This window comes from Corythoichthys intestinalis, chromosome 8, assembly GCF_030265065.1.
Source record: "Corythoichthys intestinalis isolate RoL2023-P3 chromosome 8, ASM3026506v1, whole genome shotgun sequence".
Taxonomy (NCBI): Eukaryota; Metazoa; Chordata; class Actinopteri; order Syngnathiformes; family Syngnathidae; genus Corythoichthys; species Corythoichthys intestinalis.
In genome coordinates, this window is record NC_080402.1 from 15,918,931 (window position 1) to 15,944,510 (window position 25,580).

General features: G+C 39.4%; 1 protein-coding gene across 1 annotated transcript in view; it reads right to left on the bottom strand.

The window, feature by feature from the left end:
• Positions 1-4,334: 4,334 nt before the first annotated feature.
• prkacab (protein kinase, cAMP-dependent, catalytic, alpha, genome duplicate b) overlaps positions 4,335-25,580 on the bottom strand; it is a 32,677-nt gene continuing 11,431 nt past the window's right edge. Inside the window, exons 5-11 of the mRNA XM_057844095.1 lie at positions 20,784-20,866; positions 20,532-20,658; positions 19,756-19,851; positions 17,211-17,333; positions 14,818-14,877; positions 14,561-14,665; positions 4,335-11,625 (exon numbers count right to left, since the gene is read on the bottom strand). Of these exons, the coding sequence (XP_057700078.1) occupies positions 11,500-11,625; positions 14,561-14,665; positions 14,818-14,877; positions 17,211-17,333; positions 19,756-19,851; positions 20,532-20,658; positions 20,784-20,866 (720 nt within the window). The 3' untranslated portion in view covers positions 4,335-11,499. The remainder of the gene's footprint in view (positions 11,626-14,560; positions 14,666-14,817; positions 14,878-17,210; positions 17,334-19,755; positions 19,852-20,531; positions 20,659-20,783; positions 20,867-25,580) is intronic.

The window sequence follows — 25,580 nt, forward strand, 5'->3', positions numbered from 1 at the left end:
AAAAAAAAAAAAGGCTTTAAAAAATTATTCACTTGCATATTTTAAACTTTGACACAAATGACGTCACAATGAAAAAAATGGTGTCTGTAAAAAAGTCCCGGAAATCTACCTTATAACTATCATTTATTTATTTATTTATTGTTACTGTCACATTTTCTCCGATATGTTAGATGATAAATAATCGATCCAAACAAAGAAAAAATTTAAAAAAATGTTTAAAGGGGTAAATATATGAAAAAAAAAATATCTCGACCACTCTTTGATGTCTGTGATTTCTGCATCGCGAACCTTGTTATATTGCCAGGTTTCACCCATAAAATCCCCCAAAAATGCAGCTATGGGCATTCACAACTGTGTCTTGACACTCAGTGATACATGCTATATGGGGTTTTTGGATCGAAACAAGGTAAGTACGCGATAATATCTTGTTAAAGTCATGGCGTCTGTAATTCTGCTCTCACATGCTCTCGCCCCCAGATAGGGTATTGCTGTTTAAAATTTTTTTTGTTTTTTTGAATGCCCTCCTGTTCAAACATTTTCTTCCCCCAGAAAATAGAGATTTTAAGCTTTCCAATGATGTATCACACATGCATATTGGACAATTTTGAAATTTGGCCAGATTGGGGGTCTCAGAGCGGAACTTCAAGTCACCTGATTGTTTTCCGCCATACACAAGTGTTAACAACAAGCATAATAAAGTGCTGGAGTAGCGTAACCCGTTTCCACCAATATCTATTATTTATTTTATTCCACGGACGGCATGGAGGTTTCCCCAGCTTCTGCAGTTATCTGAGTCTGAGGATGATGAGTCACGTCAATGTGCGAATGCACGCAGCAAAGCAAAACGCCGGGACTCATTTATCCGTTCAATTGGCTGACATACTGATGTGTGATCAGCAAAGATAGTTCGCTCTGATTGGTTCAAGCGTGCATGTTTTCTGGAACAGCAAGAAAAAAAAAGGTTGTTGAATTGATGCGACAAAAAAAAGGGCAATGCAACAGAAAATGGATTAAATCTTTAAGAGCAACGAAAGAGCTGAGGAGGCTTATTTATCATATTTAGTTTTATTTATTTTATCTTAGCTGTCAATGTGCACTTTGGACTTATATTTCTTCATTTATGTTAGGCCACTTATTCATTTCCTTATGATGAAAAAAAGTCAATATTTGCGTGATCTTCAAAATATATTCCATTTCACTCTGCATAATACAAGTCATTTTTACTTATTTTTCTGAATGTCTGTTACTTATATCTTTATCATCAAAAAACAAAAAGTAAATGTTTACATTAACTTCAATTTTAATATACATCCTATGTTCTTAAGTAGTTAAAATTGAGATTTGGCATTTAGTATGTGAGGAAATGAGGAAAAATAAAAATTAGATGGTTTAGGTTATTGCTTTTTTTGTTAACTTTTATTTATCATTGAAAAACTACAATTTTGAATGAAAATCAGTTTTTGTGTTATAGAAATAACAGCTAAAACAGTTTTCTTTGCATTTCAGTAGTTTAAGACGTTTTATCCCCCCCCGCCAAAAAAAAAAAAGAAAGAAAAAAAAAAAAAATTCTAGCTCCGTGGCGACCTTCACGTCGGAGCATTCCGGCAAGAAATTCTAGCCACTTTCACCCCTGGATGTAAGTGAACGTAGCGTACAAACACAAAACAGCTAACAAACGCTGATCATTTATACTGACTCTAATGTTGCCTGCTTAGCATGACTCACACTAGCTTAGCCACTCAGGAGCCCTCAAACAAACAAATAACTGACAAACTGTACGGAATTTGTTGAAATTAACTCCGCCGACTAATGAAAACCCCGCTAACTCGAAGATTAAGCCTTATGTCAAAAATTCTGAACGTCCCCTTTAAGATAAAGACCTAGCTGGTAAAATGTAGTCTATGAAAGATGTAAAGCGATAAAACAAACAAAATGAATGAAATGGACAAGAATCCGACAAAGTATATATGTAGAATAGCATACAATAGAATTGGTCTTTATTGTTATTTTTCGAAGAGATCATGTGACCAGCACCTTAGAGATGGTTCTTTGCTTTGCTTAGCCAAAACTACATCTGAGCAGGCAAGATGGATATTTACAATTTCCTTAAACCTAAGCTTTCAAAATCTTCAACAACTGAGCTTGAACAGAGAATTGAACACGAACAGTGTCGATAAATAGGGTGTTCCAAAATGTTTGACTCCATTTCGTAGGCCAATAATTTTGACAATTTTCGTTGGAATGACCTCAAATTTTCCCAGCTTGTGTAGAAACGTTTTTGTGTGTAACGTTTGGCATTTCTATCTTTTCAGGTTAAGAAATGCCGTTCACTTCAAAAGAAAAGGCATTTTGCGTGTTAGAGTATGCTCGGACTCAGTCACCGAAGACAGTGCAGCGTGCCTTCTTCACAAATTTTGCAAAAAAGGCACCAACTAAACAACAAAACAGAGAATTACAGCTGCACTGGAAACTGTGACCGAAGACATGCTACAGCGAGTTTGGTACGAGCTCGAATACCGACTCGACGTTTGCAGAGTCACATATGCGCTCATATTGAACATTTATGAAAATCTGTCATATAACCAACAAATATTTGTACTTTTCTTTGTAAATTTATCCAATAAAACGTATGACCTTCAACATTAAGCGTATTTAGTTTCTTTAAGATCCATCAAGTAGTTTCCGAGATAAGGGCACACCCTATACAGTGGGGCAAATAAGTATTTAGTCGACCACTAATTGTGCAAGTTCTCCCACTTGAAAATATTAGAGAGGCCTGTAATTGTCAACATGGGTAAACCTCAACCATGAGAGACAGAATGTGGAGAAAAAAAACAACATTTTCTATAACTCATCACAAGCTTTTCACACACTGTTGCTGGTATTATGGCCCATTCCTCCATGCAGATCTCCTCTAAAGCAGTGATGTTTTGGGGCTGTCGTTGGGGAACACGGACTTTCAACTCCCTCCACAGATTGTTCTATGGGGTTGAGATCTGGAGACTGGCTAGGCCAGCACAGGACCTTGAAATGCTCCTTACGAAGCCACTCCTTTGTTGCCCTGGCTGTGTGTTTAGGATCATTGTCATGCTGAAAGACCCAGCCACGTCTCACCTTCAATGCCCTTGCTGATGGAAGGAGATTTTCAATCAAAATCTCTCGATACATGGCCCCATTTATTCTTTCCTTTACACAGATCAGTCGTCCTGGTCCATTTGCAGAAAAACAGACCCAAAGCATGATGTTTCCACCCCATGTTTCACAGTGGGTATGGTGTTCTTCGGATGCAATTCAGTATTCTTTCTCCTCCAAACACGAGAACCTGTGTTTCTACTAAAAAGTTCTATTTTGGTTTCATCTGACCATAACACATTCTCCCGGTCCTCTTCTGGATCATCCAAATGCTCTCTAGCGAACCGCAGACTGGCCTGGAGGTGTACTGGCTTCAGCAGGGGGACACGTCTGGCAGTGCAGGATTTGAGTCCCTGGTGGCGCATTGTGTTACGGATAGTAGCCTTTGTTACTGTGGTCAAAGCTCTCTGTAGGTCATTCACTAGGTCCCCCCGTGTGGTTCTGGGATTTTGGCTCAACATTCTTGTTATCATTTTGACGCCACGGGGTGAGATCTTGCATGGAGCCCCCGATCGAGGGAGATTATCAGTGGTCTTGTATGTCTTCCATTTTCTAATAATTGCTCCCACAGTTGATTTCTTTACACCAAGCAATTTACCTATTGCAGATTCAGTCTTCCCAGCCTGGTGCAGGTCTACAATTTTGTCTCTGGTGTCCTTCGACAGCTCTTTGGTCCCGGCCATAGTGGAGTTTGGAGTGTGACTGACTGAGGTTGTGGACAGGTGTCTTTTATACCAATAATGAGTTAAAACAGGTGCCATTAATACAGGTAACGAGTGGCGCCTGGTTAGACCTCGTTAGAAGTTAGACCTGTTTGTAGGTGACCTAATACTTATTTTCCACTCTAATTTGGAAATAAATTCTTTATAAATCAAACAATGTGATTTTGTTTTTCCCCCCACATTTTGTCTCTCAAGGTTGAGATTTACCCATGTTGACAATTACAGGCCTCTCTAATCTTTTCAAGTAGGAGAACTTGCACAATTGGTGGTTGACTAAATACTTATTTGCCCCACTGTATATATACTAGTACATATACTGCACATTTTAAGTTAGATTTATTGTTGACACTGCGTTTCGGGGTCGTCATGCCCCCCCCCCCCCCCCCCCCACACACACACATACACAAAAGTCAAACTCCGCCTATGATGTCTCCCTACTTAAAGTCACGTTTTTACAAAAAGCACTCCTATGTGAAGACACACCCTGGTTAAACAAATTACTTCAGATGTAACTTTGTAAAATAATAATTTCCCAAAAACTAGACTTAGACAGCAAAACGTCAGTGTCTCGGTTCTCCAAATCCCCCAAACATACATACATTTTTTTTACTTATTATTTGACCAATAGAAAACTATTGTGTGTGTTAAATTCTGAATTAAAAAAAAAAAAAAGAACTCAAGAAAAGGGAAATTCTTTTTCCTTGCACCCTATATACAACAATGTATGTCAACATTAAAGAAACAATAAATCCACCAAAGGGGGAAAAAAAAAGACAACTTCATTCTAATTTTACAAGTAAAACTTTATTGGAATGATATTCATGTTGCAAAATATTACACTCACGTTTTTATGTCACTGCTGCCGTGACTTCCCTTTGCTCTGTGTGTGTGTGTTAAGATGCAGACGTGGGGGGTTAACATGGTTCAGACTGAAGTCTCTCATTTCCCTAAACGTGTGACCACATACATCAGCCTTGTGCCTACCTTGGGGGAGTGTAACAATGCAGAAACATCAATGAGACTTAGAACATTGTTGTATGATAATAACTTCAAATTTGGTTCTGCCCATTACGCTATTCAACATGAATACGGACGTGAATGTGATACTAAGCGCAAAGTCCTAACAATTGGGTAACATTAGTATCAAGAAAAAAAATTGTACCGTAATTTTCGGACTATAAGCCGCTACTTTTCCCCCTCATTTTTAAACCTGCGGCTTATAGTCCAGTGCGGCTTATCAGTTGATTTTTTTTGCGTTAATAGGTAACACTTTATTTGACAGCGTCATTATAAGACTGCCATACGACCGTCATAATTGAGACATGACACTATCATGGTCATTAATGAATGCTTATGACAAATGTCATTATGTATCATCCGCCAAATTATGTCACTAACTCCATTAATGTCCAGTTCGGATCTTTTACATCCATTCAAAAGTGAGATAATTTGCCGGATGACACAAAATGACATCTGTCCTAAGCATTCATTAATGGTCATGGCAGTGTCATGTAGGGCTGCAGCTATCGATTATTTTAGTATTCGAATAATCGATGAACCAGATAGTTCGAATAATCGAGTAATCTGATAAAGAACATCAAAAATTTAAATACCTGAGCTGAGCCTCAAAAAAAGAGGATCTATGCACAACAAAAGAACAATTGGCTAACTTACATAGCAAAAGTCTGCTAGCTTAAATGCTATAAAATGCTAACTTTTTTTGAAATGCTCTTGACAAAAGGTTTAAACACTTACTCCCACAAAAAACGGCTAAATATATCTATAAACGAAATTACGAATGCATTACAAAACATTAGCTTAAACAAAAACTTAGCTTATGTTGTTCTTAACAGGGAGCAGTTGGATTCAGCCACGTGAAATGAGGCAGACCAGTGGGCAGTGTATCCACCCTAATCAATAAAAGTAAATACAAACACTTTCAAAATAAACCATTACAAAGCCACTTTAATTAAACGAATCCTCGAAGCAATAAAAATTAATTCAAATATTTTTTTTTCCTAATCGAATACTCGAGTTAATCGATTAATCGTTGCAGCACTAGTGTCATGTCATAATTATGGTCTTATGACAGTTTTATTGCGCCACTGTCAAATAAATTGTCACTAAATACCATAACTAGCAATTAATGAAACAACTGGAACAGTAACTGAAGAAATAAGCAGCACAAAACATGAATTTTAATTGTTATTTACATATGTAGCGCTGCAATGCATGCTAGGAGGCATGTTGGACAACAACAGTGTTGACAGCAGGTGGCAGCAGAGATTGACTGTATCCCCCAAGGGAGCAGTGATGGCCAAATGAAGCTTCTTGAAGCAATGAAGCCTTGCAGCCATTTGGTTTAAAACTTCATGGTGGTTCATTTGGCCTTATGGGAGTCATTTGATGCCACTTTCCACTAAATTGTCACCGGTTAATATCTTTTGGTGTAAATATCCCATAATACAATGAGCACAGCTGCGGCTTATAGTCCGGTGCGTCAAATTTGGTGGGTGGTGGCTTATAGTCCGAAAATTACGGTGTTCATGCCGTTTTGAATTGTACCTGACCAGATTGATTCGTCAACATTATTCCATCTCACTTCATGAGAGAGGAAAAAATAAATAAATTGAAAGTTGACCTTTGCCAGGGATAGATGAATTAATCCTGTTCCAAATGGGGCAAAAATATTCAAATTAAGCGACTGCTTAGAAAATCGAGGTTGCATGAGAGTTCGCTCAACCAGTCTACATGTGTTTTGTGGATTTGGAGAAGGCGTTCGACCGTGTGCCTTGGGGAGTCCTGTGTAGGTGTTCCAGGACTACGGGGTTCCGAAACCCTTGGTAAGGGCTGTTTGGTCCCTGTGCGGCCGGTGTCAGAGTTTGGTTCGCATTGTCAGCAGTAAGTCGAATTCGTTCCCAGTGAGAGTTGGACTCAGCCAAGGCTGCCCTTTGTCACCGATTCTGTTCATAATTTTTATGGACAGAATTTCTAGGTGCAGTGTTGAGGGTGTCCGTTATGGGTGTGACAACATATCGAAATGTTGATATATCGTGATACTTTGTATCCCAAAAGGTTATCGATATGCTCCTGCCAAGAATCGAGATATCGTTTTAAAAAGGTGTCAATATCGAAAAAAAATAAAAAAGGAACCAAGTTGCTACCAAAATCTTCCACCATAATAGTGTCTCAATTAACTCTAAGGCTGCATTGACGGTGCACGACGCCCAATCCATTTAGACTGGGAACGTTCATTCATTCGAAACCAGAGCATTCACAGTCATTCTGTCCGATTTTCAGGGCATTTACAGGTCATTTCCTGTTGAGTTTGAGTCCCTGTCTATTCCTTTGGGTGATTCCCAGGTCACTTCCTGTTCTGTAACTAAAAATAAACAGGAAGTGACACATAAAATACCCCAAAATCAACAGGAAGTAACGGAACATCAACAGGTAAATGACCTTAAATGGCCCAAAATTACCTCATTGCCTGGCATTGGCTGCCACTGACATCCATAGACGTTCAATCCGTTTGAAGTGGGAGGGATGGCAGCGAATGATTCGCTGCCACCCTCCCACTTCAAATGGATTGGACGTCTACTAGTTATAAACTCATTCCAATTCACAGCAGAAGCTTGTTTTTCTGTTTATTAGTCGTTTGTAGAATATCCTCGAAAGATTTCCCGACAAATGTATCGATAATCGTTGTATCGCCATATCGTCAGATCATCGTTATCGCGAGCTTTGTATCGCAAATCATATCGTGAGGTACCAAGCGGTCCCCACTCCAATTTTTTTTTGTCTGGTTTGGTGGCCTCAGCATTGCATCTCTGCTTTTTCGCATTTTATGTGGTGCTGTTGGCTTCATCAAGCCGTGACCCCCAACTCTCACTAGAGCGGTTCGCAGCCTAGTGTGAGTTGGGCTGAAGATCAGCACCTTCAAATCCGAGACCATGGTTCCTCAGATGGAAAAGGGTGGTGTGCCCTCTCCGGGTCGGGAATGAGATCCAACCCCAAGTGGAGGAGTTCAATTATCTTGGTTTCTTGTTCATGAGTGAGTGTAGGAGGGAGCAGGAGATCGACAGGAGGATCGGTGCAGCGTCTGCAGTTATGCGGATTCTGCACCTGTCCGTAGTGGTGAAGAATTTACCAGTCGATTTATGTTCCTACCCTCACCTAAGGTCACGAGCAGTGGGTCAGGACCGAAAGAACAAGATCCCTTGATACAAGCGGCCGAAATGAGTTTCCTAAGCTGGGTCATCGAGCCACTACTCCTCCACGTTAAGAGCAGCCAGTTGAGGTGGCTCGGGCATCTGGTTCAGATGCTTATGGGACGCCTCCCTGGAGAGGTGTTCTGGCATGTCCTACCGACGGGAGGACCTGGGGACGACCCAGGACACGCTGGAGAGACCATGTCTCTCGGCTGGCCTGGGAACGCCTTGGGATCCCACCAGAGGAGGTGGTTGAAGTGGCTGGAGAGAGGAAAATCGAGGCTTCCCTGCTAAAGCTGCTGCCCCCGCGACCTGACCCTGGATTAAGCGGCAGATGATTGATGGATCAATGGATGCTTAGAAAATGCCAATGGACCATTGAGCCCACATCATATACAGTAGGGCAAATAAGTATTTAGTCAACCACCAATTGTGCAAGTTCCCCTACTTTAAAAAAAATTAGAGAGGCCTGTAATTGTCAACATGGGTAAACCTCAACCATGAGAGACAGAATGTGGAAAAAAAACAGAAAACAACATTGTTTGATTTTTAAAGAATTTATTTCCAAATTAGAGTGGAAAATAAGTATTTGGTCACCTACAAACAAGCAAGATTTCTGGCTGTCAAAGAGGTCCAACTTCTTCTAAAGAGGTTTAACGAGGCTCCGCTCGTTACCTGTATTAATGGCACCTGTTTTAACTCATTATCGGTATAAAAGACACCTGTCCACAGCCTCAGTCAGTCACACTCCAAACTCCACTATGGCCAAGACCAAAGAGCTGTCGAAGGACACCAGAGACAAAATTGTAGACCTGCACCAGGCTGGGAAGACTGAATCTGCAATAGGTAAAACGCTTGGTGTAAAGAAATCAACTGTGGGAGCAATTATTAGAAAATGGAAGACACACAAGACCACTGATAATCTCCCTCGATCGGGGGCTCCATGCAAGATCTCACAACGTGGCGTCATAATGAACGGTGAGCAAAAATCCCAGAACCACATGGGTGGACCTAGTGAATGACCTACAGAGAGCTGGGACCACAGTAACAAAGGCTACTATCAGTAACACAATGCGCCGCCAGGGACTCAAATCATGCACTGCCAGATGTGTCCCCCTGCTAAAGAAAGTACACGTCCAGGCCTGTCTGCGGTTCGCTAGAGAGCATTTGTATGATCCAGAAGAGGACTGTGAGAATGTGTCAGATGAAACCAAAATAGAACTTTTTGGTAGAAACACAGGTTTCGTGTTTGGAGAAGAAATAATACGGAATTGCATCCGAAGAACACCATACCCACAGTGAAGCATGGGGATGGAAACATCATGCTTTGGGGCTGTTTTCTGCAAAGGGACCAGGACGACTGATCTGTGTAAAGGAAAGAATGAATGGGGCCATATATCGAGAGATTTTGAGTGAAAATCTCCTTCCATCAGCAAGGGCATTGAAGATGAGACGTGGCTGGGTCTTTCAGCATGACAATGATCCCAAACACACCGCCAAGGCAACAAAGGAGTTGCTTCGTAAGAAGCTGGCCTAGCCAGTCTCTAGATCTCAAGCCCATAGAAAATCTGTGGAGGGAGTTGAAAGTCCGTGTTGCCCAACGACAGCCCCAAAACATCACAGCTCTAGAAGAGATCTGCATGGAGGAATGGGTCAAAATACCAGCAACAGTGTGTGAAAAGCTTGTGAAGAGTTACAGAAAACGTTTGGCCTCCGTTATTGCCAACAAAGGGTACATAACAAAGTATTGAGATTAACTTTTGGTATTGATCAAATACTTATTTTCCACCATGATTTGCAAATAAATTCTTTAAAAATCAAACAATGTGATTTTCTGTTTTTTCCCTCACATTCTGTCTCTCATGGTTGAGGTTTACCAATGTTGACAATTACAGAACTCTCTAATATTTTCAAGTGGGAGAACTTGTACAACTAGTGGTTGACTAAATACTTATTTGGCCCACTGTACCTCTACAAAATGATGGACAACTACACTGCAATAGCCCCTGTTTCATACTGTTCTTTCTTTAACTGATAAAAACCTGAACCGTTTTTTAATTAACTAAACCTACTAAATCGTTATGAGAACCAGTGAGAGTACTGTATACAGCGCACTAAGAACCATGTTAGCCTCTCCAAAAAAAAAAATAGCTGCAGATGCTCTTCCTTTTGCTGGCCAGTTCAATGGTCTGTTAGTCGTTTTTTTCTTCCTATCACGATATGGAATAAAACATTTGAAAAAAGAAATTGATGGGCTAAATTTGCCATAGTCATCAACATTTCAAGTGACAAGAGGAATGAGTAGGATATTTTAAAAAAAACAACAACAACATTAAAAAACAAAACAAAACAAAAAAACCGACACAAATAAGACCAGCATCAATGGCAGATCAGAAATGCTCTGGTAACCCAGAACCATTTTGACGTGCTCTGCCTCAGATAGTCTCTTTCAGGGCAAAAACATGCAAACTAGGTGAGATCTGAGCACAAACAGCACAGGCTTTTGTCCAGTCACAAAACCAAATGGAAGGACAAGAAATGTGGAAGACACTAATCAAATATCTAAAAAGATTCCCTTTTTTTCCCTTTGAATTCTGACCAGAAATTTAAACTTCCATTTCCGTGTTAGCTATGTTTATCCGATGTCCCCTACGAGCGATATGTTTGAACCTGAGATACCATTATGTAATATTTTGTGTTCCTCCACACTATTAAAACATGTCTTTGTGTTAGTTAGCATGACATGATATCACCGGAGACACATTTGAACATTTAAAAGTGAGTGCTGCAGAGAAGGACAAAGTTGCCATGTCTCAATGAGAGTAAATACAGACACACACTATCATCAAGAGTGACTTCTGTCTGCAATACATGATTGATGTTTCTATCATCCAATCACATTGGTGACTTGACAGCTTACAACATGAACAAAACTAATTTGCAAAACCAAAGCCTTTCAATTCTAATGTGTATCTATGTCGGTTTTAAGTGCTTTAAAACTTGTGATGCTCACCAGAGGAAGAGCAAGATGACCAATTGTGTCAATTAAAAAAAAAAATCAGTGCAGACTTCAGATTTGGCCCAGTCCCAGTGATCTTCATATATGACAAAGAAATGGATCAGTTGAGTCTAACAGATGCCTTTGCCTCTCTTGGGCCGCAAATGTGAAGAATGAAACCATACCAGCAGGGAAGAAACCGTAGAGGCGATTCTGAAGCACACCTTCATTATAAAGGGATCCATAAATGAGACCGAATCATAAAGAAAGTAGAACAGAAAAAGGCAACACTGCTGGTTATCAGTCTGCTTGTTCAATCCTTTTCCTTTCTTTTTGCAGCTGGTGCTTGTGATTGTGACAGGAGACAAGATGCTCCTCCTTAGATCTCCCACATGACCAGCAAAGCTCTCACTCCCCTTGCTTCCCTAATTCACTCACTCTAGAACTCAGCAAATTCCTTGGCACATTTCTCATTGAAGGAAATGCGGATCTCCTCCTCCTCGTAGTCGTCAAAGTTACTGGTGTCGCCTGGTCCCTTAAACTTGGGGACGAACGGAGCTTCCACCTGTTGAGGGAGGTCACGATTTAACAGTGTTCACACACACAAAAATAAATGTGAACATGGAAAATATCAGGGATGTGTTTATGCTTCGTTCTGGATCGATAGATAAACTAGGGATGTCCCTATCGCATATTTTTGCACCTGAGTCCGAGTCGCTCGATTTTGAGAATCTGTCCATATCGAGTCCAATCTGATATAAAAAAACATTTTTTTTTTTGTTTGTCTGAACAAATGTTCCAAATATGTTAATGTCCCACTGTGCCGTCTTCATAATATGAATAATTTTCAAACACAAGTACATACAGTAAGGCAAATAAGTATTTAGTCGACCACTAATTGTGCAAGTTCTCCCACTTGAAAATATTAGAAGCCTGTAATTGTCAACATTGGTAAACTTCAACCATGAGAGACAAAATGTGGAAAAAAAAACAGAAAATCACATTGTTTGATTTTTAAAGAATTTATTTGCAAATCATGGTGGAGAATAAGTATTTGGTCAATGCCAAAAGTTCATCTCAAAACTTTGTTATGTACCCTTTGTTGGCAATAACGGAGGCCAAACGTTTTCTGTACCTCTTCACAAGCTTTTCACACACTGTTGCTGGTATTTTGGCCCATTCCTCCATGCAGATCTCCACTACAGCAGTGATGTTTTAGGGCTGTCGTTGGGCAACACGGACTTTCAACTCCCTCCACAGATTTTCTATGGGGTTGAGATATGGAGACTGGCTAGGCCACTACAGGACCTTGAAATGCTTCTTACGAAGCCACTCCTTTGTTGCCCTGGCTGTGTGTTTGGGATCATTGTCATGCTAAAAGACCCAGCCACGTTTCACCTTCAATGCCCTTGCTGACGGAAGGCGATTTTCACTCAAAATCTCTCGATAAATGGCCCCATTCATTCTTTCCTTTACACATATCAGTCGTCCTGGTCCCTTTGCAGAAAAAGGCCCCAAAGAATGATGTTTCCACCCCCATGCTTCACAGTGGGTATGGTGCTCTTCGGATGCAATTCAGTATTCTTTCTCCTCCAAACACAAGAACCTATGTTTCTACCAAAAAAGTTCTATTTTGGTTTCATCTGACCATAACACATTCTCCCAGTCCTGTTCTGGATCATCCAAATGCTCTCTATCAAACCGCAGACGGGCCTGGACGTGTACTTTCTTCAGCAGGGGGACACGTCTGGCAGTGCAGGATTTGAGTCCCTGGCGGCGCATTGTGTTACTGATAGTAGCCTTTGTTACTGTGGTCCCAGCTCTCTGTAGGTCATTTACTAGGTCCCCCCGTGTGGTTCTGGGATTTTTGCTCCCCGTTCTTGTTATCATTTTGATGCCACAGGGTGAGGAAGGAGTTGAAAGTCCGTGTTGCCCAACGACAGCCCCAAAACATCAATGCTCTAGAGGAGATCTGCATGGAGGAATGGGCCAAAATACCAGCAACAGTGTTTGTAAAGCTTATGAAGAGTTACAGAAAGTGTTTGGCCTCCGTTACTGCCAACAAAGGGTATTTAACAAAGTATTGAGATGAACTTTTGGTATAGACCAAATACTTATTTTCCACCATGATTTGCAAATAATTTATTTAAAAATCAAACAATGTGATTTTCTGTTTTTTCCCCCCCCACATTCTGTCTCTCATGGTTGAGGTTTACCCATGTTGACAAATACAGGCCTCTCTAATATTTTCAAATGGGAGAACTTAGTGGTTGACTAAATACTTATTTGCCCCACTGTAAGGCTGTAAGTTGTTTCATATATATTGTTTTCATATATGTTTGTGTATGCATTTGTAATTTAGTTTACAGCTAGAGTTTGTGGAGTTATGTATGAGATATTTGCCATGAGAATTGTAAATATGTTAGCATTCGTCGCATTTAAGATAGCGGGCTTTTGTGAGGCAAATTAGGCTAATTTAATCTACTAAATTTACATATTGATCAGACAAGATGGTCGTTTGAACACCAATTGTTTTGTATCATGTGTTTTATTGTTAAAAAGCGTATCGTTTTGAACATACAGTAAGTGTACATATGTGTGTTACAGCTTTACAAATTGTCAAAAGTGAAGAAAGTGAAAAGCTTTAAAAAGCAAAATTGCTTTGATGTCTGCAAAGCTGAACAAATTCATGTTTAGTGACGACAGAACACGCTAAAAAAGTAAAAAGGTACAATAAGGTACTGTTTATGCCACCCAAAAAAACCCCAAAAACGACTACAGACAAAATGGAGGACGAGACTCCGGCATCGTGTGGTTGAAATTATGTAAGTCCAGTACGTCGTAACCCGGTGACTACCTGTATATATATATATATTTTTTTTTATTATAAACCCGATCCTTTTCACTTAATTCCGATCCTTTGAAAAATGCCGTGATCGGTCCAATTTCCAGTGATGTGATCGGATCGGGACATCCCTAAGATAAACTCATAACGTTAAAACGTGAAACTTATGAAATATGAAATTCATCATGTTAAAACATGACGCTGAACTTAAATTCATGTCATGTAATGTAGAATTATCAGACAGATTTACTTTCACGACTAGCGTGCTTCCAAATGCGTAAGTAAAGCATTACACTTTCACTATTGAATACAAGTATACTCAAATGCAATTGCCGGTATTTATTGTCTAAACAGTGAAAATCAAATTGATTTTGATCAAAGCGCAAAAAAAAAAAAAAAAAAAAAATTTTTTTTTTAAATTGAATGAAATTTCTGAAATGCAACAGTGACAAAATTGTCAGAAGTTAAATGTACTTTTTGCTGCTTTAGGTCAAATGTGCATTAGATATTTACATGTTACATTAACTCAATCGAAGCCCCTTCATTCAAAATGGAATTGTGGCACACTTTGTAAAAATCGGCAAATATTGTATTGTTATCCAAATAATCGACAGCGTATCGTTAAGTCGTGAAATTCCTTAGAAAAAATACATACTTTTTTCTGGTAAATGGCAATCCAGTCAGTAGTTGAAAACCACTTGTGTCCCTTTATGTCGTTGACCCCGTTCTTGAGATTCCCATAGCGTTTAGTAAGATCAACCTAGAAATAAGACAAAAACTTTTTTGTATTTTTTTTGGCTCATTATGATTAATGGAGCACTTTTTTTTTTGGAAAAATACAAAATAAAACAAAAAATACCAAACACATATGACTGCAAACCTTTGATTAGAAAAAAAACGACAATTCTTTACCTGCAGCAGGTTTCTCAAGAGATCCTTCAGGTCGGAGCTGAAGTGGGACGGGAAACGCACCTAGGCAAAATGACAGTATATATATATTAAATATCGTATATTTTGTATACATTATATTGTATTTTCACAATTTCAAGGGTGTACATCCACCACTGTTTTTGGTTCACCTGGAATTAGTAAATAAAGGTTACGCCCCTACATTAAAGTCTTAATTAACTAATTTGTTCCCAAAAACGTATAAATACGTTCTATTTTTAATTGTTTCAGTGTCCCAAAGACGTAATACGTCTCAATTTCTCTGTTTTTTCATCAGAAATTGGAAAATTGCTCAAATTAAGCTATTTTCTAATGCTCATTTCTAAAGAATGGAAAAAGATATGAACTAACTTTTTTTTCCTGCTGAAAGAAGAGAGTCATCTTTCTTTTGGTGGGTTCCATGTTTATATAGCAATAGAACAGAATTTTCTGTGGGCCTTGCAAAATCAGTCAAAATCCAGTGTCTTATGGTTGGGTAAACCTCAACCATGAGAGACAGAATGTGGGGGGAAAAAAAACAGAAAATCACATTGTTTTATTTTTAAAGAATTTATTTCAAAATTAGAGTGGAAAAAAAGTATTTGGTGACCTACAAACAAGCAAGATTTCTAGCTGTCAAAGAGGTCTAACTTCTTCTAACGAGGTCTTATGAGGCTCCACTCGTTACCTGTATTAATGGCACCTGTTTTAACTCATTACCGGTATAAAAGTCACCTGTCCACAACCTCAGTCAGTCACACACCAAACTCCACTATGGCCAAGACCAAAGAGCTGTCAAAGGACACCAGAGACAAAATTGTAGACCTGCACCAGGCAGGGAAGACTGAATCTGCAAAAGGTAAAACGCGTGGTGTGAAGAAATCAACTGTGGGAGCAATTATTAGAAAATGGAAGACATACAAGACCACTGATAATCTCCCTCGATCTGGAGCTCCATGCAAGATCTCACCCCGTGGAGTCAAAATGATAACAAGAACGGTGAGCAAAAATCCCAGAACCACACGGGGGGACCTAGTGAATGACCAACAGAGAGCTGGGACCACAGTAACAAAGGCTACCATCAGTAACACAATGCGCCGCCAGGGACTCAAATCCTGCACTGCCAGACGTGTCCCCCTGCTGAAGCCAGTACACGTCCAGGCCCGTCTGCGGTTCACTAGAGAGCATTTGGATGATCCAGAAGAGGACTGGGAGAATGTGTTATGGTCAGATGAAACCAAAATACAACTTTTTGGGAGAAAGACAAGTTCTTGTGTTTGGAGGACAAAGAATACTGAATTGCATCCGAAGAACACCATACCCACTGTGAAGCATGGGGGTGGAAACATCATCCTTTGGGGCTGTTTTTCTGCAAAGGGACTAGGACGACTGATCTGTGTAAATGAAAGAATGAATGGGGCCTAGCCAGTCTCCAGATCGCAACCCCATAGAAAATCTGTGGAGGGAGTTGAAAGTCCGTGTTGCCCAACGACAGCCCCAAAACATCACTGCTCTAGAGGAGATCTGCATGGAGGAATGGGACAAAATACCAGCAACAGTGTGTGAAAAGCTTGTGGAGAGTAACAGCAAATGTTTGGCCTCCGTTATTGCCAACAAAGGTTACAAAACAAAGTATTGAGATTAACTTTTGGTATTTACCAAATACTTATTTTCCACTATGATTTGCAAATAAATTATTTAAAAATCAAACAGTGATTTCCCCCCCCCCCACATTCTGTCTCTCATGGTAGAGGTTTACCGATGTTGACAATTACAGGCCTCTCTAATATTTTCAAGTGGGAGAACTTGCACAACTAGTGGTTGACTAAATACTTATTTGTCCCACTGTATATAATACTTGGCGGATGGGCAGCCACTTCCGACACAACTAGAACCGAAAAGTACCTCTTTCATACAATGTCCCCTTTTTAGTATAATCATAACCAAAGATCTTACCAGCTTTCTGCAAATGGAGATGTTAATAGTCATAATAATCATGACTAAAATTTGAAGGTCAAACTTTAATCATTGAGTATATTGACTAAAATCTCAACAACTTCAATTGCAGACAGGTTTTGAATTTGGAAAATCGTGATAAGATGAATAAACCCAAGCCTGCATTAAAATATGGCCAGCAGCTTGCAATTATTATAGTTATGATTGAAGTCGCCTCATGAACATGACCAGCATGCACCAATGCAGCTGAATTACAGTCCCACCCCTCTCGTCTAAGGATTTGCTTCTTTTCTCTTTTTTGTCCAGTAGTATTTATATCACAGAAAGAAAGCAAAAATAATGACGGTTTCATTTTCATACAGTACATACTGCACATGGATGTGTATTGTGAGCGAGTGTGTCAGTCAGAAAGTGAATTATACCTTCCCCGATACAATCTTCTCATAGATTTGAATAGGCTGGTCAGCAAAGAAAGGGGGGTACCCAGCTGCCATCTCATAGACCAGCACGCCCAGGGCCCACCAGTCCACTGCCTTGTTGTATCCCTAATGGAGATGACAAATGTATTACAGTACAGTATATGAGACTCTCATAAACAGGCTAAAAGCAGGCAGGAGCAGTTAGCTAAAAGTAGGGATGCACCGATCCACATTTTAAAAATTCTGATCCAATATCTGAATTTTAACATCTGCCGATACTATACCATTCCGTTACCAGAATTCTATGTACTTTAAAATCATAGGATCAATTTTATCTGTGGCTGTAATAAACTTCTTTCTACAGGCAAATACAGTTGTGGTCAAAAGTTTACATACACTTGTGAAGAACATAATGTCATGGCTCTCTTGAGTTTCCAGTTATTTCTACAACTCAGATTTTTCTCCGATAGAGTGATTGGAAAAGATACTTCTTTGTCACAAAAAACATTCATGAAGTTTGGTTCTTTTATGACTTTATTATGGGTTAACAGAAAAAGTGATCAAATCTGCTTGGTCAAAAATATACATACATGGATCTGAAAAAGCGAATCATTGACTAGAACAACTCAGGAAAGTCACTTGGAGCCATTTCAAAGCAGCTGCAGGTCCCAAGAGCAACAGTGCAAACAATTGTTTGAAAGTATAAAGTGCATGGCACTGTTTTGTCACTGCCACGATCAGGAAGAAAACGCAAGCTGTCACCTGCTGCTGAGAGAAAATTGGTCAGAAGGGTGAAGATTCTACCGAGAATCACCAAAAAGCAGATCTGCCAAGAATTAGAAGCTGCTGGAACACAGATGTCAGTGACCACAGTCAAAGATTGGGTCTTGGGCGCAGTTGGGTGTTCCAACAGGACAATGACCCCAAACACACATCAAAAGTGGTAATGGAATGGCTAAATCAGGCTAGAATTAAGGTTTTCGAATGGCCTTCCCAAAGTCCTGACCTAAACCCCATTGGGAACTTGTGGACAATGCTGAAGAAACAAGTCCATGTCAGAAAGCCATCAAATTTAACTGAACTGCACCAATTCTGTCAAGAGGAGTGGTCAAAGATTCAACCAGAAGCTTGCCAGAAGATGGCTACCAAAAGCGCCTAATTGAAGTAAAAAATGGCCAAGGGACATGTTACCAAATATTAGCGCTGCTGTATGTATATTTTTGACCCAGCAGATTTGATCACTTTTTTCTGTTCACCCATAATAAAGTCATAAAAGAACCAAACTTCATGAATGTTTTTTGTGACAAAGAAGTATCTGTTCCAATCACTCTATCAGAGAAAAATCAGAGTTGTAGAAATAACTGGAAACTCAAGAGAGCCATGACATTATGTTCTTCACAAGTGTATGTAAACTTTTGACCACAACTGTATGTGTCAGGTGCTGCTTGGTAAGTTTTGCTTTTTAATTTTGGCTAGATATACCGTATTGGCCCGAATATAAGACGGCCCTGATTATAAGACCATTTGATTGACCGTTTGATGAAAGACTTTTTGAACACCAAATTAATTTTTATACAGAAAATAATTACAGTACATCTGAAACAAATGATTATAACAATATATTTGAGAGAAAAAGCATGTTATTTTGCCTCATTCAAATCTTAATATCTGAACATTTAAATATGTAAACTAAAGTGCAATCACATTCGTAAATGAATGGCTTCTGGTTTTTGAAATGTAAATAAACCAATCTATTGTGACAAAACAACAAAATTGCAATAACTGCATAAACCACCAAAGTGAAGTCTAACTGTAACTGTAGTCTTCAAACAAATGTGAATAAGGAAAAACATTGCAATAAAATAATGCAAACTGGTTAAACTTGAGAGTAGCTGAGATCTGTCATGACAGAACATCACTTCAATGATATCTGGCGCCATCTAGCGTCGTGAATGGGTATAACATCTAGGCCGTGAATATAAGACGACCCCCACTTTTTCAGTCTTATTTCAATGCAAAAAACACCGTCTTATATTCGGGCCAATACGGCATTAGCATAGCGTTCGCGTTAGCATTTAGCGTGGTGACTCTGTGTCGTCTTATACACTTTTTACACATTTTACATACAGTTCGTGGCATCCAGGTGAGTTTGATTAATTGCAAATAATGTGCCGTTTTCCTTCTGAGTTGTATTATCATCATGAAAATGGTAATGTCCTTGTAGACGCTAAAGTTATGTGCTCGCCTGTCATGCTCATTCGAAATTGTTGGAAAACTTTTATTTATTTATTCATGGACTAAAACTTTTGAAGTTCATAGACAAAAACATTTTGAGAATTGTTGACTAAAACTAGATGAAGACGAACACATTTTGAAATGCCTAAAATATGACTAAGACTAATAAGTATTTTCGTCCAAAAGACTGAGACGAAACTTAAAATGGCTGCCAAAAACAACACTGGTATAAAACTAGTAATATGATAGCAGTGAAATGCAGAGATAATAATGTTAGATTTTTTGTTGTTTTTACAGCAAAACAGTACTTTACCTTGCTGAGGATGATTTCAGGAGCTAGATATTCTGGTGTGCCACACAGTGTCCAGGTCCTGCCTTTTACACGTTTGGCAAAGCCAAAATCTGTCACCTGTCAGAGCAAGAAAAGTTTGAGCGAAAGCAGTGAGCTATCCATGTACATGTCTGTCGGTCCATCCCTCCGTCCGTCAATACTTATCTACAGTATCCTTTCAATTTACTTTGGACTGACATAATCAGTGTGGAATATGGGCATGTTGATTGAACACCAGCATTGATTTATCTCATGTAGACATTATTTTTTGTGTTGCATGAATTGCAACAGGTTCATTTAACATTTTTCATCAAATGGAATAATAGAATAAAACAGCTTCAAACAAAATGTGCAAAGTGAGAGAATATAATCCTGCACATCCTTAATGCAAATTGACGATGTGAATGGTGTTATGCTTGCATTATTGTTGTTATTTCACTGTTGCAAACAATTCAGAATTCTTTGAATATAACTGAATTGACATAACATTTTTGTGTTTATAGGTGGCTTCTCAAGCAAATGTATCAAACTTGAATGTTTTTGCAGACGCAACGGATCACCTCACTGGCATTTGAATCGCTTATTATTTAGCTGTGATTTATAATGTAAGCCTTGTGGGTGTCTGCACTATTAATACACACAGGCAAAACATTAAACCTTCCCCCCAAAAGCCAACTAGTGAATATATACAGTATCATCTCCATGGCTACAGTATATACAATATTCCCATGTATTCATTCAATAGAGGCTAAATTTACCTGTATGTAGCCCTGTTGGTCTATGAGAAGGTTTTCTGGCTTCAGATCTCTGTAGATCAGGTCCAAAGCATGCAGGTACTCGAAGGTCAGTACAATTTGAGCAGCGTAGAACCGAGCATGAGGCTCACTGAAAATGCAAGTATATATGCTCAGGGAAACACATCATCGAGTTGAGCGTAAATCAGACAAAACGTGGCTACCCAATTTTCCCACATATCCCCAAAAACGTCTTCATGTCCACTCAACACTTACCTAAATCTGCCAATTCTTCGTAGATGGGAGAACATCTCCCCACCTGGCACATACTCCATCACCATGTAAAGGTTAGTGTTGTCCTGTGGAGGAGAAGAGAAATGTGTTGTCTTAGTGTCACTAAAAAGGGGTTTCTATACAGGTATCAGCAAATGTATCGTATTGGCCCAAATATAAGACTGTGTTTTTTGCATTGAAATAAGACTGAAAAAGAGGGGGTCCTCTTATATTCGCGGTCTAGACGTTATACCCATTCACGACACTAGATGGCGCCAGATACCATTGAAGCGATGTTCTGTCATGACAGATCTCAGCTACTCTCAAGTTTAACCAGTTTGCATTATTTTATTGTAGTGTTTTTGCTTACTCAGATTTGTTTCAAGACTACAGTTACAGTTGGACTTCACTTTGACGGCTAATGCAGTTATTGCAATCTTGTTGTTTTATCACAATAGATTGGTTTATTTACATTTCAAAAACCAGAAGCCATTCATTTACGAATGTGATTGCACTTTAGTTTACATTTTTAAATGTTCAGATAGTAAGATTTGAATGAGGCAAAATAACAGTATTTTGCTTTCAAATATATCGTTATAATCATTTGTTTCGGATGTACTGTAATTATTTTCTGTAAAAAATTAATTTGGTGTTCAAAAAGTCTTTTTTCAAACTTGAGTCTTGAAAAAGAGGGGGTCGTCTTATAATCAGGGCAGTCTTATATTCGGGCCAATACGGTAATTTAATGCCACTTCAAACAAATTTAATGCCCATGCCCAACTGCAGATAGTTTCAAACACACACATTGTAAGTAGAGTTGGCCGATAATGACTTTTTGACTGATATTGTCCAACAACAACAATCCGAGACCAATATCAAACCAATAGCGATACATGGCGTCGTTGCCTTAACATATTATGGCTAATTGTATTGTGTTCAGTGTTAGTGTTGTATCGGTCGCGAACGATTCGTTCTTTTTGAACGAATTGTTTGGGTGAACGAGACCGAACTAATCACCATCTGCACTGATTCGTTCTATGAAGTTGGTGGCGCTTGTTCGCTGCGTGGGAGGGCGTTGAGCAAGCGGCAGCGTCTTCTGACATCGCACACGACCAATCAGACGCCAGCCTCATCGCGGGCAGGGGAGGGAGCGGAAACAGAATCATGGCGTATGTCACTCATTTCCACGTGTGGCCAATAAGCAGCCAGCGTGCAGGCAGGGGGGAAAGACTGAGTTTTGTCACTTCCCGTTCAGTGATTCGGTCCTCCGGTTCCTGACCTAGCTTGCTGCTAACTTGACTTTCCAGTAATGACTATGCGGTGAACGAGTCATAAAATGAAAGGAAACGACTTTGTCACATATTTGTTAACGTGGAGCCTATCAAATGCTGCTCAAAAAGACAAAAACACCACACAAATCTAGCGAGCATGGTTTAGTGTTCTACTTTTCTCAACAGACTCGGGACTGTGCCTATGACGATATACTATCAAATTTACAGTAATTTAAAACACGCGTAGCTGCGAGGCAAGCAAAACCTGAGCTGCGGTCGCGTGACGGCAGTGAAGCGGGCAGAGAACTGTCACTATATGGAGGCTTCATGGCAGCGATATGTACCTCATATGTGCACAGAAAAAAAATAATATTTAGTATGATCACCATAATACTGATTTGCAATGAAACTGTATATACATGTCAATTTTTTCCGAGTGTTTTTTTTTTTTTTTTTTCGTGTCAGAGGGTGTCGGTTGGTTTGACAAATTATGTCAATCCGTCCATCATGTGCTACTCAAGCGCCCCAAAAACAAAGCGCGCGGACACGGGAGATTTTGCAATATGTCTACATTTTTCTTAACAGACTAATGAGAGTAGAAAGGCGAAATCATAAAGCAAACAATTATTTCTCGTCAGCATTTGACGATCTGAGATGCGGGGACGACAGGGGAGCTGACCGGATTATTTTATTTATTAATACCAGTGCAAAAATTCAAAACGATCATCTTAATAATAAAAAACAAAAATACAACAGAGCGAGAGGTTAATATGATGTGTTGGCCGTTCCATAATTAGAAATTAAACTTTCGATTTATTTTTATTTTCGTGACAGCAGGCATGCCGCGTTGGCTGTTAGCAGCAGCATTGTATATGTGAGCAAGATCATGCTAAAGAAAGTCCGTGCGCCCCCGACCCCAAACCCCGACTTCCCCCTCAAAAGGAAAATGTTTAACCGTGTCCTAATTCGAAATGCAAGCACGAGCCATGACTTTGAGCCCATAGAACTAGGACAGACGACGCGGAAGTTCTCCCTCGCTTTTGCAGCTGCGGGAGGGAGGGAGACGAGGCTGTCTCTGAGAGCAGAATGATATCGCCTGTCACTCATTTCTGAAACTACGACGAGTGGTCAATGTGCAAGAGAGGGAGGGACCAAGCAATGTCACTTCCCGTTCAGTTATACTGCGAAGCGGTCTTTGGTGATTCGTTCGGCAACGTCACTTCCCGTTCACTAACCGAACGATTCATTTGGGTGGGGAGGGAGATGAGGGGGGCGAACGATTCGTTGAACGATTCGTTTGAACGAATCGTTTTACTGAACGAACCGGAATGGATTCGTTTACTCAAGTGAACGACAGATCCCGTCACTATTCAGTGTTGTCAAGTAATGCTATAATCTATATCTATAATCTGATTACTTTCTTCCAGTAACGAGTAATCTAACACATTCATTTTTCCAAACTAGTAATCTGATTAAAGTTAGTTTCCTTAGTGTTTGTGCGTTACTATTTTGTTATTGCCTCATAATGTATGTAGAATGAAAAATATTGTAGTCATGTACGAAGAGCATTTTGAATAGAAAATGCTAGAAAGGTCGCCGCTACGTGTTCGTTTTCTATGGTAACCGCTCACAGTTACTTCCTGTTTTGGTCTCGAGTCACACGCGCTAAGTGTATTGGGACTGAGAAGAGCGTGTGTCAGGCTGCCAGCGTGGGTGCACATTAGAGCCAAGTGCAGCCACCTGTTGCGATGTGCGAGGGAATGTTGATCCGTGTACTTCCATGAATGAACATGATTATTCTTCCTTCATTGTAGAGGGTTCCAGCGGTAGGTTGGACCCCCTACATGCGCGGCCGTTTCGTAGCTTTGCCATTGCAACGTCTGAAGTATGCTCAAACTGTTAGCTCTTTTAAATCAGGGCTAAAAATGCTTTTGTTTAGCACTGCATATCCATAACTGTCTATATATTTCAATCTACTTGCTTTCTATTCCTCTTGTGCTTATCTCCATTGCTGATTTCAATTATTATTATTATCAGTTTTTGTTTTATTTTTATTTATTTATTTTTATTCTATTTGTTATTAAATGCGATTTTTATGTATAATTTTATTTCCGATTTTGATTGTCTTAAATGTGATTTTAATGATCTTCATGTGATGTAAAGCACTTTGAATTGCCTTGTGTTGAATTGTGCTATATAAATAAATTTGCCTTGCAACGACGGGTAGTTGTCGCTCCAAGTTGGCACGCATTGTTTACATCATATTCGTGTTCCACATTAATGCCGTGAGGTGATGTGTTCGTTTAGTATCTTTGGGATGTGTTTTAAGTATGATTGAGTGTAAAGTGCTTTGTTGCCGCCACGCTTTGTGGCCAAAATGACTGCACGTGTATGCGGCGTACTTCCAGGTTGTGCGCGCGCATCCGCGCCCGTCCCCACCTTTGTGTTTATTGCACTGAGCAATTCATTTGTGTGTTGTTGATTATTGTGCAGTCAATTTGCATTGTTTTACATTGGCACTGATATGCTGTTAACCCTAAACTCAGAATTTTTGACCTCAGGCTTAATCTTCGGGTTTAATTCGTCGGTGGACTTGATTTCAACAAATTTCATGCAGTTTGTCAATTATTCGTTGGTTTTGGGGCTCTGGCGTGGCTAAGCTAGCACGAGTCAATGGTGGTTAAAATCAACTCCATCGACTAATTAAACCTCCGCTAACTGGAAGATTACGCCTTATGTGAAAAATTCTGATCTTCCCTTTTAAATTCAATTATGGGAAAGTCAACTACATGCGATGACATTTTTCTGTTGTCATTCTTATGTTGAGGCGGCAAAGGGAGAAAAATTGGTAAAAAGTAACTTAGTTACTTTGATAAAAAAGTTATCAGAAAAGTAAAGTAATTCAATTACTTTTTCAAGTAATCTGTGGCAACACTGATTGTGATGCCCCACTGGATACTTTAAGAATGGTAAATGTAAAAACTTCAAGGTATTCCAATAAACATGGTGTGAAAAATAAGGGAACGGCTTCAACTAAAGTTAAGGAAAACGGGCCTATATTTCACCACTAAATTTATTGTTGAAATCAAAATCGGGCAAACATCAGTTTTTTTGTAACAAGTGCAAGTGCAAAGTGCCAATAAGACACTGCCATATCACATATGACTCACATAGTGCTTCTGGCTCAAAATAACAACAAAGGCACACAGCTTCAGTACAGTGAATGGGGTATCTAATGTAATTATTGTTCATTTAATTTTGCACCCTGAATACAAATCGTATGCTCGCATACGAATCCCTAGCATCTTAGTTTAGAGACATCTAATGGTCAATAAGCATAACTGCTGAACAAAGGCAGAAAGCTTCTACATTCACTTTGAAGGCAACACACAGTTTGACCTAAAACCGACAATGAAAAACCGATGTCGATATTATCCGGTATCATTTTAAAATGATACCTCTAATAATTTATCTTTTAAAAAATTTCTTTAACCGTCAGGTTTATGTAATTTTTAATGCCTCAAATATT